The 12999-nt window shown below is 49.3% G+C and overlaps 1 protein-coding gene across 2 annotated transcripts in view; it reads right to left on the bottom strand.

Annotated features, from left to right (window-relative positions):
• Positions 1 to 12999, bottom strand: part of CIT (citron rho-interacting serine/threonine kinase) — a 1039445-nt gene that overhangs the window by 12193 nt on the left and 1014253 nt on the right. For both annotated transcript variants that reach the window (XM_069215034.1, XM_069215033.1), the window contains one exon: positions 4614 to 4917. In XM_069215034.1, coding sequence (XP_069071135.1) covers positions 4614 to 4917 — 304 coding nt within the window. The remainder of the gene's footprint in view (positions 1 to 4613; positions 4918 to 12999) is intronic.

Genomic DNA, 12999 nt, shown 5'->3' on the forward strand with positions numbered 1-12999 from the left:
GTAGGTGCAGGCTCTGAAGGTGGGGGTGTAGAACCTGCCCCTGCGAGAGGAGGTCTACTCTGTGAGGGAGCCAGAGCGGAGAGCACAGTGAGAGTTGGAGAAGGTCTGTGTACCACACCCTTCTAGACCGATCCAAAGCTAATACGATAACTTCGGCCCGGTCTTGGCGAATCTTCCTCAGAACCTGAGGAATCAAGGGTTTGGGGGGGAAACGCGTAAAGCAACTGGCCGTTCCAGGACATCTGAAACGCGTCCCCCAACGCTCCTTGCATCGGTTACTGGAGGCTGCAGAATGACGGGCAGTGCGCGTTCTCCCGAGTGGCAAACAGGTCTACCTGAGGAAACCCCGAAATCTGGAAGATGTAATGGATCAGGTCTGGATGGAGACGTCACTCGTAATCAGCCGAGAAATGCCAACAGACTGTCCGCACGCACATTTAGAACTCCAGCCAGATGGTTTGCTACTAAGCAAATCCGATGGCCCTGAGCCCAGGACCAGAGCCGCAGAGCCTCTGCAGAGAAGGTACGACCCTACTCCTCCCTGCTTGTTGATGTACCACATCGCAGTAGTGTTGTCCATCAGGACTTTGACAGACTGACCACGAAGTGAGGGGAGGATGGCCTTGAGAGCCAGAAGTATCACCCACAATTCCAACAGATTGATATGAAACATCTGTTCCATTGGAGACCAATGACCTTTGACCTCCAGGTCGCCCAGATGTGCTCCCCCACCCTAGAGTGGGAGGATCTGTTATGACCGTGGCCCCTCTTGTGAAGGATTGCCATCCACAGCCCACCATCGTAGATCCACCGCAGCATCTCTGGAGATCGTTATTGACTCCTCGAGATCCCCTTTGTGTTGAAACCACTGCTTGCAGAGGCACCACTAAAGAGCCCTCATGTGCCAGCTTGCATAAGTGACCAACAGAATGCAAGAAGCGGACAGACCGAGCAGACGTAGGACCTTGAGGACTAGAACAATCGCTCCATTTTGAAACATTGGAATCAACGCCAGAATGTCCCGAGTTCGCGGAGGAAAGGCCCGATCCAACACTGTATCCAGCACTGCCCCTATGAACAGGAGACACTGAGAGGGCTCCAGGTGAGATTTGGGCACATTTACAGAAAACTCCAGATCGAACAACAACCGGGTTGTCATCTGCAGGTGATGCAGCACAAACTCTGGAGACTTGGCTTTGATCAACCAGTTGTCCAGGTAAGGGAATACCGATATTCCCTTCCTCCTGAGATTTGCTGCAAACACTGCCATCACCTTCGTGAAGACTTGAGGTGCTGAAGTAAGATTAAAAGGAAGGACCGCAAACTGGTAGTGTTGTGACCCTACCACAAACCGGAGATACTTCCTGTGCGACTTCAGAATAGGGATATGAAAGTAAGCATCCTGTAAGTCGACATACACCATCCAATCCCCTTTGTTCAACGCCTGAAGCACATGCGCGAGGGTCAGCATATTGAATTTCTCCTGTTTGAGGAACCAATTCAGAACCATCAGGTCCAGGATAGGCCTCACCCGACTATCCTTCTTGGGGATCAGGAACTATCTTGAATAACAACCCTGACCCCTTTCCTGCTCTGGAACCAACTCCACTGTCCCTTTCGACAAAAGGACTAGAACTTCCTGCTGCAACAACAGGAGATGGTGCAAAAGGATGGACGAGGAGGGAAAGGATGGACGAGGAGGGAAAGGAGGAGGAAATCCCGAAAAGGAATGGCATAACCTTTCCCACCAATGTTGAGAACCCAGGAGTCCGATGACTAACTCCCACTCGCGGAGAAAATGAAATAACCTTCCCCAAACAGGAGAAGCATGAGACATAATGGGCGGAGAACTAAGGCTGCTTTCCTTGCTGCGTCCCCCCTGAGGAAAAGGAAGAGGCAGTGTGCTGCTGGATGGACCCTCTTGTTCTAAACCTACCCCGCCCTCTAAAGGACCAATAGGGCAGACTTGAAGGCTGCTGGGCTGCAGACTGAGGTCTCCCACGAAAGGAAGTTCCTCTCCTGAACTCCCTAAATCTTCTGAAAGACCTGAGTGGGGTGGTAGTGGAAGCCTGCAGGCCCAAGGACTTGGCAGTAGCCCTGCTTTCCTTAAAACACTCTAAGGCAGAGTCAGCTTTAGCTCCAAATAATTTGTCCCCATCAAAAGGTATGTCCAAAAGGGTTGGTCTGGACATCCGTAGAGAATCCTGAAGATCTCAAACAGGCATTCCTCCAGATGACAATGTGAGTGCCCATCGCCCTGCCAGAGTCTGTAGTCGGGGCCCGAATGGATGACTTCCCTAATGGCGGCCTGCACATCTGACAGGATTCCCTGCAATTCTAGAGGCAGATCAGGTACCAGAGTTTAGCTGCGTCCATCAGGGCATGAATGTACCTGCCCAATACACAAGTCGCATTGGCAGATTTGAGGGCCAGGCTGCAGGATGAAAAGGTCCTTTTGGCCGACTGCTCCATCCTCTTGGACTCCCTGTCTGAAGGTGTAGCAGGGAAGGAACCTGGAGCCGAACGAGAGGAGCAAAAAGCCTAAACCACCAAACTCTCCGGATTCGGATGTTGTGACAGGAACCCCGGTTCACCCAGAGCTACCCTGTACCTTCTTGCCACTGGTCTGTTGACAGCTGACGTCACAGGCTTCTTCCAGAATGGGCTCTGTAGGAGCATCGTTAAAAGGAAGAAGTGGTTCCGCAGAAGCTGAAGCAGGATGCAGGACCTCAGTCAAGATGCTGGTCTTAACCTCTGCAGCAGGTAGTGGGAGGTCCAGGAACTCTGCTGCCTTTCGTACCACCGAATGAAAAGAGGCCGCCTGTTCTGTGTATTCTCCTGGAGAGGCTAGATCCCACTCAGGGGAAGTGTCTAAACCACTTGCCAAGTCCAAGCCCCGATAGTCCCCCAGGGGCTCAGCAATTTCTTCTTCCTCCAGGAGCTGCCTGTGATATTCCTGCTCCTCTAAGAGCCTCAGTGCTCTTCTCCTAGATCCTAATCTGGCCTTTAATCTCGGCGTCAACATGGAATAAGCCAACGTCGATGACATCGGGTTCAAGCTTGACTGACGACCAGCAGACACACCCCGATCTCCGGATTCATCCGGCACCGGAACCGAATCCATCAGCGCCGTGGACTCTCGGGCCGCTTCACTGGCGTCGATCGAACCTGGGGCAACATCATCAGCTCCACTGGTCTAACAGGTGAAGACACCAGCGTCAAAGGTCTTCCAGGCGATACCATCGGCATCAGCCCAACACCTTCCGCCGGTTAAAAGGGCATAAACGGCGCCGGCTTGTATGGAGCCAGAGCGCCCAATGTAAAGGCCAAAGGACCTGTGGGACCAGCCGGTGCACCACCAGGAGCCATGGTGTTAAAGATATTGAACATGGCATTCAGAAATGCTGCCGGATCCGCTCCCGGAGTGGGGAAGGCAGGATATCGCTGCGCCTCCTGCGACGTCGGTGCCGGACACGGAACATCCGACTGCACTCCAGGTGAGAAGCGAGGACTTTCCTGAGGCTCAACCACTTCGAAGACTGACGGTGCCAGAGAAGCCTGAGGACTCTGCTGTGGAGTCACCGTCGGACTGACCTCTTACGACGCTGACTGGATAGAGACCTCAACCAAGACTGACCTCTATCCGAACGACGCCCGGAATGATGCTGATTCTTGTGCAAATTCGAGGTTTTTCCGGATAAAGACCTCCGATGACTCTTGTCCTTCTTCGCCTCGGCCAAAAATAATTTGGCCTCCCTCTTTTTCAGTTTCTTCGGGTTCATTTTCTGGCAGGACCCACACTACTCCACGTCGTGCTCAGAACTCAAGCACCACAGGCAATCATTGTGTGGATCGGTCACAGACATGCAACCCCGCACTCCCGACAAGGTTTAAAACCGGATTTCCTAGGGGGAGACATTATAACAACTATCAACACTTTTGACAACAGTAGCCTTTCCCAAGAGCTAGGAGAAAACCGTTATGCTTCGAAGGCACAGAAAAAAGGGAACTGAAGTCAGCACGCCAGCGAGGACCTCTTATTACCACAATGACATCAGATGGAGTTGCGTGGAGTCAGGCAATTGTGACGTCCTCGTCGACGTGCAGAGCTGGGAAGAAAATTGCCGCTGAATGCTGGCACATTGGGAGAATTCATAAGGCAAGGAATCCACAGGCAGTTGTATCCATCAGAAGTGGATGTTACATTTCTTTGGGTTCGTGAAGTTTTAGATTGTACACTTGGTTTCTCAGGAATACGGGTGCTCTAGAGTGGTTTTAGATGTCTAAATGCTGGGAGCAAATATCTAGAAATTGCATATGGCATCAAAGCTAAACGCAGAGCAGTCAAATAGACCGATTGAAATGGATAACAGCCTTCCTGGGCCCATACAGCTTCCTTAAAAAGGCCCAAGGGTATCCCTGCAACCCACAGATGAAATCTAAGATGAGCTATAAAACACTAACATTCCATAAAGTTAGCACATAGCATAAAGTAGTGAGACATCTTGCCCAAACTAGTTAGGAGGCATTTGTTTTAAATACAAGTTCATTTTTCCACAGTTGAGGAATATGGACTGCAGCACATCGGTAGAGGATGCTTCACAAGTACTTACCTTATTGACCTGTGAAAGTGGTGTTCTTATGGCTCCTGCTGGTATACGCCCTCTGCTGCTCTCTTCAAACATTCGGCCCGGTGACCGTTCCCTCCTGGTACTCAGCAGCCTGCCTGGAGACTTCTCTCTCTCGAGTGGTCTTCCTGGAGACTTGTCTCTGCGTAGGTCTGTCCTGCCTTCTCGATACCGGTGTGGTGTGCTTGGTTCCCGCTGAAGGCCTTGTACTTCGGTGGGCACTGGACTTGCTGCTACCCGCTTGGTAATGTGATCATTGTATGAAGGCGGACCTCTCTTGTTGGGACTACTGTATATATTACAACAATGAAGCAAAAAAACATCTAAAGATTAGCCACTGCATTTTTTAATTGCATTAAATACCTCATATTACATTAAAAATAGCTATGGAACAGGTCTGGAGTCACACTATATCTGCTGGCCTAATGGGGCTATGTGCGGCAGGGCTTTCGTATGATGCCTATAGATGCTGCATGCAAAACAGGTCTGACTATGTAAACATGCCTGCATTTAATATCAAAGAATGTGTGTAATAAATATTGGGCCTTGAACAGCAGACTAATCGTTTGAAAGGTGATGCTAAATATGTGCTTGATTTTTATATTTTGGTTGAGAAAGTCTGTGTTTTGGTCATCATTCAAATTAAAAATGTAGAAAAGGAAAACTTTACACATCTCTAGTGCACACACTGTAACAGCAACTACAAGGGAGTCGGCCTTGGGATAATCACTCTTCAAAGGAAGAGGGGAGAAGCAGCATTACCTTCCATATGTTTTGAGTAACGGGGCATTGTTTTGTACCACAGAAAAACCCAAGCATCAGTGACTATCCCCCCTTGCTCCATAAGACATCATTGGTAATAAAGATATATAAAATATCATTGCATGGAGCCGAGTTAGACACATGGACTTACGCCTTTGGATAATTGGTAAAGGGATGAATTGCAGACCTGTTGGCAGCACAAGGGCATGCAGAGAAACTACCTGTGGTTTGACATAATAAATCGTATGCAAACATACACGTTAGATGGCAGTCTGTTTTCAGACGTATTAGGTATAAGACATACTTTTCGTAAAGTGTGTGTCATGAAATATGATTGTGGTTTACTGAAACATTTGCTCTTATTGGTATATTTTATGTGAGTTGTTTATAATTATTCTGATACACTTTATTTGTAGATGAATAATGCATAATGAACAATTATTATATGATAGTAAAATACCACTTGTTGTGGGTGTGTACTGATTTTGGGGTACAAGAGCAGGGCTCTGGCTTTGTCATCTACAGATAAGTGATTCTCTGACAGGTTTGCCCAATTCCCAAAATCATCTAACAGACCATACCTTGTTAGAGAAGTGGTGAGCACCTGTGTTCTTTCCCTAAACTGTACTATTGCCTCCACAATTAGCACTTACCTGGCACACAGCTAAGTCTCTTGTAAAAGGTAACAGTGGTACCAAGGGCCCTGTGGCAAGGGGGGGGGGGGGGGGGTCCTCTAAGCACATCAGCATGTATTGTGCTACCCTAAGAGACCCCTCACCAAACACATGCACACTGCCATTGCAGATTGTGTGTGTTGGCAGGGAGAAAAAGGTCAAGTCGACATGGCATCCCTCTCTGGGTGCCACGCCCTGGCATAGGCAAGTCACCCCTCTAGTAGGCCTTACAGCCCCAAGGCAGGGTGCACTATACCACAGTTGAGGACATAGCTGCATGAGCAATACACCCCTACAGTGTCTAAGTGCATTCTTAGACATTGCAGGTGCAGTGTGGCCATATTGAGTACACAGGCTCAGAGTTTGTAATTACGAACTGCACAGCCCCATGATGGCTTCACTGAAGAGTGGGAAGTTTGATATCAAACGAACCAGCTCAATAAACCCACACTGGCATTTATTGAAAAATGCACACCTAGAGATGTCCCCTGTATTTCACCCAACCCTTTAGTGTAAGGCTGATTGGTCTGTGCCAGCCTGCCACTAACAGACGTTTCTGACTCCATGGGGTGAGAGCTGTGGTGCTCTCTAGGGGGTCAGGAACAAAGCCTGCTCTTGGTGGAGGTGCTTTACACCTCCCCCTGCTGGAACTGCAACACTTGGCAGTGAGCCTCAAAGGCTCCTGCTTCGTGTTACACTGCCCAAGGCCACTCCAGCTAGTGGAAGATGCCTGCCCCCTGGACCAACCCTCACTTTTGGCAGCAGGCCTGGCAGGAAAATTAGTAAACACCAGGGTGTGCACCCACCTCAGCTAGAAGCACTCCTAGCCCCACGCTGAACTGAACCCCTCCTGGCCTGGTGAAGTGCCATTTTAGTGATGCCTCTGGGCACATTATTTTAGCAACTAGGCTTGCTGCTTGTGTCCTTTAGCGTAGTAACATTTTATTATTTTAGAATAGGCCACATTCGTGGTGGTGTTTTAGTTTCTTTATCTTGTTGTCCTTTCGCCGAGGAAAGAATTACAATTGTTAGCATTACATTCTTTCCCTCTGTGATGTCCTCAAAGATGCAGTGAGATAGGATTGTTGGCACAAGTGGGACACTGTCTCTGCAAAATTCACAGAAACACACGTATTTTTACGTGTGGACATTTTCTCAGAATGTTAGTTGTATTATAAAAACATTTCCCTGTTCCATGCATGTTAGAGGGAGGTTCCAGGCAGATGCCCATGACCGCATGCTGTCTGATTTCGTTTCAGCTGCTTGCTGAGGCCACTGGTTCCTTGGCCCACCTGGGGATGGTGTGTCTATAGATAACAGACTTCTCCACTACTGTCATACTAAGAAATAGGGGATGTCGTCGTCCCAGGGACGATTCCTGAAGGGCAGAGTAGGGCTTATTCTGCTGTGCTCTAACATAGCTTAGGTAGGAATTGATTATATTGTGCTTAGTGACACAGCATGGTGGGACTTTTCCTGTGTTTCACTTTCCTTGTCACCATTTTGCTTCTAGTATGTTTAATTATTCTAATTATTGCATTTCATGCCATTTTATCTAGGACACAGCTGAGAGAAAAGGATGAGATCTGATTCACCACAATTTCCCTGAGTAGTCACAATGTCATGCGCCCGGTTGCCACAAATCGCACCTGCTCTTGGGCAGAGATGAGGCACTGCTAGCTGGCCGGAAACAGATTAGGCCGAAAGTTGTGAAACGGTGTGGGACTGGACTCAGTTCCCCACAATTCAGGTGATGCTGCTCCCAAATCCAGCAGCCACATTGGTACAACGAGAGCCAATACGAAAGGCCAAATCATCCATCTTGCTTTGAAGGGGATTAGCTAATAGGGTTAAGAATGTGTCCCCCCTCCCCAAAGGGAGTGGACACAGGAAGTGTGTAGCCACCCTCAGGGACAGTAGTCATTGGCTACTGCCCTCTGACCCCTACCACGCCCCTAAATCTAGTATTTAGGGGCACCCCTGAACCTTGCTCTTCAGATTCCTAGCTACCGGACAAGAAGAAGAGTTACTGAATAGCTGCACCAGCAGAGAAGACTCCATACGACAACTGACTTGGCTCCATGCCTACCAGCCTATCTGCAGCTTAAAGAATCATGGTACAAGAAGAGGACTTGTCCTGAGGGACCAGCGACCTCTACAAACCCTCAGAGGACTGCCCTCATACCCAAGGACCAAGATCTCCTGAGGACAGCAGCCCTGTCCACAAAGAAACCTCCAAAAGGACTCCAGAACCGCCCCAGATCTGCAAGTCCTGCCCACTCTGCACCCAATGCTCACAGCCTGGGTCCAGGTGGCTCACCAATCCAGAGAATGTCCCCAGGCGATTCCAACCATGAGTCCACCTTGGGTTGACCCCTCCTGACTAACATGACGATGCTTGGAGCCTAAATCCAGAGGAATCCCCCCCCCCCGACCGTGACCAGTTCTTTTGAAGATTTCCAGACACCTAAAGGTACCCCTGCACCTGCAGTCCCCTGGCCTTGGGGAACCCAACCTATGGTCCAGCAACATCCAGTGGACTCTACTTATCTGTTCATTAGTTTGTTTTCCCTGGACCAAGCCTGCAGCATCTTGGTGACCCCGGGGTTCCCTCATTGAAATGTTTTGGGCACCCGACTCGGTGTTTGCACCCGGCTGCCCCTGTGCCGCTGAGGGTGTGTGTTTGGTACTGACCTGTGGCCCCCTGGTGCTGATCTAAACCCTCCCCCAGATCTGTGCCCTGAAGTCGCGGGTACTTACCTGCAAGATGTTTCATTCCAACTGCCCCCAATCTCCATAGGATTCCTTTGGGCACCCAACACCAACTTTGAACTTTGCACCCAGTCGGGCTCATGTTGCTGGTGGTACACTCTTGGTGTCTGCCTAAACTTTGCCTTGTGGACTCCTCATCTCCAGAAGACTGGGATCATAAGTCGAGTACTTACCTGCAAATTGTGTTGCTACTTTTCCTCCCCTAAGATTACATTGCTTTCTATGAGAAATTACACTGTCTACTTTTGAAATTATAAAGTATTACTTACCTGTAAACTGTTTTACCTGAAAATTTTAAACAAAGTGTATTTTACTTGAAAGTGATACGTTTTTGAAACTGTACTTACCTGCAATAAATATTGTTTTGCTTCTAGAAATAAAGTAACCAAGTATATTTTTTGATACATAAAACATTGGCCTGGAGTTAGTCATTGAGCGTGTGCCTCATTTCTTGACTGTCTGTACGACAAATGCTTAGCGCTACCCTCTGATAAGCCTAACTGCCTGACCACACTACGACAAAAAGAGAGCATTAGTATTATCTACTTTAGCCTTTGTAAAGTTTCTGGGGATCCACTGGACTCTGTGCACACTATACCTTATTTTGGTATAGTATACAGAGACAGCTTCCTACAGCGGTCAGCTATATCGGTGCCACCCAAGTGTGCAGACTTCAGTTGTTTTTCATGACTTTCCATGTCACTAGCGCAGAGCCATGAAGTGAACTGATGAATGTGTGTCCAAACCAGGGACCTGAAAGGGGAACAACCCTAGCCCTAGAAATCAGTCCGAAGAGCTGGTAGACATGGGTGGGTGTAAGGAATCTGCAGCTAGATTTAGTCCTTACCAGATAATGCACTACCGAAGGTAAGTAACTTGTTCCTCTGACAGAGACTTCTAGCTGAAGATTCCTTACCTTAGAATAGATACACCCAAGCCATAAACTCCTGGCGGTGGGCTGCTGACAAATTCACTTCAGACTAAAAAGTCCTGCAGGACCGAATGGGAAAAATGCCTGTCTGAGTACCTGATTGTCCAGACAGTAGTGTTTGACAAATGTGTACAGAGTCACCCACGTTGCTGCCTGGCAGATGTTCAGGACTGGTACATCTTGTGCTAACGCTGTGGCAGCAGCTTTCCCCTGCTGGAATGGGCCGAGTGGTGCTTCAAGAGCGTCAGCTGAGAATGCAAGCTGGGGCTACTAGATTGTACTGATGGTGGAGCTCGGGGGCACAGGGTGATCTAGGTAAGGGAAGCAGCTTTGGAGAGACTGGAGCCCACGGCTGCTGGTAGAGTCGGTGACCCGACATTTTCAACCCTGGTGCTGGAATTGTCACCCTTATTTCGGCTCAAAGACTGAGAACCACACTGGAGCTTATGAGATCCATAAGGACAAAGGTGTTTTCCATCAAGGTGCGGCCCACACTTTGAACATCCAGCACCCCTTAATTGACATAGGAGAATATCTGGTGGGGCATATTATGCACCCTTTCTTCTTGGGGAGCTGAATCCCCGTGCCTTGAACAGTGGATGAGAGTCTTGGAAGCCTGCGTACTATGTAGACTTTACTGGCGACCAGTCCTGGTGGTGCATGAGTGGAACAGTGTAGTGGCCTGTCTGTCGTGCACCTGGCAGACGGATATTAAACTTTCGGATGCATGATCAGCCCTCAGGAGGACACTGATAATGAGCCGGTGTAAGAAGCTGGCCTTGTGTGTGGTGGGTACCCAAGGTACTTAAGCCTTATACCAGTTCCAGGTATCCCCTCTTAGTGAAGTGTAGGGAGTGTCTAGATGCAAGGCTTTCTAGAGGTAGCTGTGCCTGAGCAGCCAAAGCTTATCTAGGAGACATGCAAAACCACTGTAGTCACACAGCACTTACACACATGAAAGAGAACATTCAGTTGTACAAAAATAAAGGTGCTTTATTTTTGGAACACAATACCACAAAATACTAGGAGGGCAATCCTCCAATAGGAGGAAAGTAATACACTAAACATATACAGTAGTGAACAGTAAGACATAGAAAAGGTTAAAAACAGTGCAAATAGCAATAACCAATAGTGACCCTAGGGGGAGCCCAAGCCATATACTAAAGAAATGGAATGCAAACACAGGACCCCCACTCAGGTAAGTGTAATGTGTGGAGGGGAGCTGGGAGTACTAGAAAATCACAGAGGTAAGTAACACAGTACCCCCCTCACCAGCAACCTGGAATGCATGAGTAAATCACTGGAATTTCCCCCAAACCACCCCAAAGGAAGAAAATGAAGAAAAGAAGACACCCAGACAAGACTGCAAGAAACCAGCAGTGGATTCCTGTAGAAGAAGACCTGTGGAGAGAGGGTACCAAGTCCAAAAGTGTCAGTGGAGTCCAGGAGGAGTAGGAGCTACTACCCCACTGCTGTACCTGCAGGAGTTGGTTGACAGTGAGGAAGAACAGGTCAGCACTGCAGCCCTGGAATAGGAGAAGAGTTCTTGATCGATGCAGAAGATGCATGGAGTGAAGACTGCAGATGTATGCCGGTGCAAGAATTCCACCAACAAGCCTTGGCAAAGGCAAATTCGCCGTTAGTGGAAAAGTGAAGCTGACGGGGACCAGCAAGGCCCAGGAGGGGGAGTCAGAGGGGGCCCTCAGCGACACAGAGTCCACAGGAGCAAAGACAGCACCCACAGGTGCCCCACAGGATGGGGACACAAGTCACAGAAGGAGCCCACGCAGTACTACAGGAAAGGGTCCCACGCCTCAGGAGAACCACGCAAAGGGCTGTGCGTCCCAGGAAGGAGTGCTTGGGTCTGGAGCTAAACACCACCTGAAGATCCCTTGGAGGAGATGCAAACAAGCCTCGGCAGCAGCAAGAGATGTATTGTACTGCTTGGGAAGCCAAAGGCTTACCTCCATCAAAGTTGGACAGCTGGCAGAGAGGACCAGGAGGACTACTCTGGACCACCCCCCATGATGCAGTATCCAGGCAGTTCAGGATGAGAGGAGATCCACGCAGCTGGTAGTCGTTGCTGCAGGTGCCCGCGGATGCAGGGGAGTGACTCCTTCAGTCCAAGGGAGATTCCTTCTTTCTTCTAGTGCAGAGTGAAGACATGCCACCCTCAGTGGATGCACAGCTGGTGGAAATGTTGCAATTGTAGGCAGGAGCCCTGGAAACAATGTTGGAGAAGAGTTCTTCTTCTGGGAGGCAGCTTGTCGGGTCCTGGAGGTTCCACTCACAGTTTCAGAGGCTAGAAAGTCAAAGTAGAGGTTGTAGAGGAGTCCTGCTGGAATCTTGCAAGCCAAATCGGAGGACCCACCCAAGAGAGAGACCCCTAAATAGCCCTTAAAGGAGGATCGGTTATCTAGCCAGGTGACCACCTATCAGGAGGGGGCTCTGACATCACTTGCCTGACCTGGCCACTCAGATTCTCCCAGAGGTCCCTGCTAACCTGGGATTCAAGATGGCAGAACCCAGGGACCCTCTGGAGGAGCTCTGAGCACCACCCAAGGGGTGGGGATGGACAGGGGAGTGGTCACTTCCCTTTCCATTGTCCAGTTTCCCTGAACCAGTGTAGACTGGTTTATGCACAGAGGGCACCAAATGTGCCCTTCAAAGCATACCAGTGGCTTGGGGAGGAAATACCTCCCAAGCTATGTAACACCTATTTCCAAAGGGAGAGGGTGTTACCCCCTTCTTCGAAAGGAAATCCTTTGTTCTGCCTTCCTGGGCTTGAGGTGTTCAAGCAGCAGGAGGGCAGAAACCTGTCTGAGGGGTGCCATCAGCTTAGACTGCCCGGACAACCACAGAAGGCTGGTAGGGCAATGCTGGGGGTCCTCTAAGGAGCCCCCAGAGTGCATGGAATCATACTTCGAATACTGGCAACAGTACTGGGGCATGATTTTGACATGTTAGATACCAAACATGGAGTTACCATTATGTAGTTGGACATAGGTAGTGGCCTATGTCCAGTACACGGATAAAATAGTCCAGGAAAATGGAAATGGAGTTCATGTGGGCACCGTCACCCCTAGTGAAGGGGTGCCCTCAAACACAGGTACTTGCATCCTGCCCTCTGGGCTAGGAGGGCCTGCTATAGGGGTAACTTACAGTGACCTGTAGTGAAAAGGGTGCATAAACCCTTTCACGCAGGCTGCAGTGGCAGGCCTACAGATACACT

Source organism: Pleurodeles waltl, chromosome 11 (assembly GCF_031143425.1).
Source record: "Pleurodeles waltl isolate 20211129_DDA chromosome 11, aPleWal1.hap1.20221129, whole genome shotgun sequence".
NCBI lineage: Eukaryota > Metazoa > Chordata > Amphibia > Caudata > Salamandridae > Pleurodeles > Pleurodeles waltl.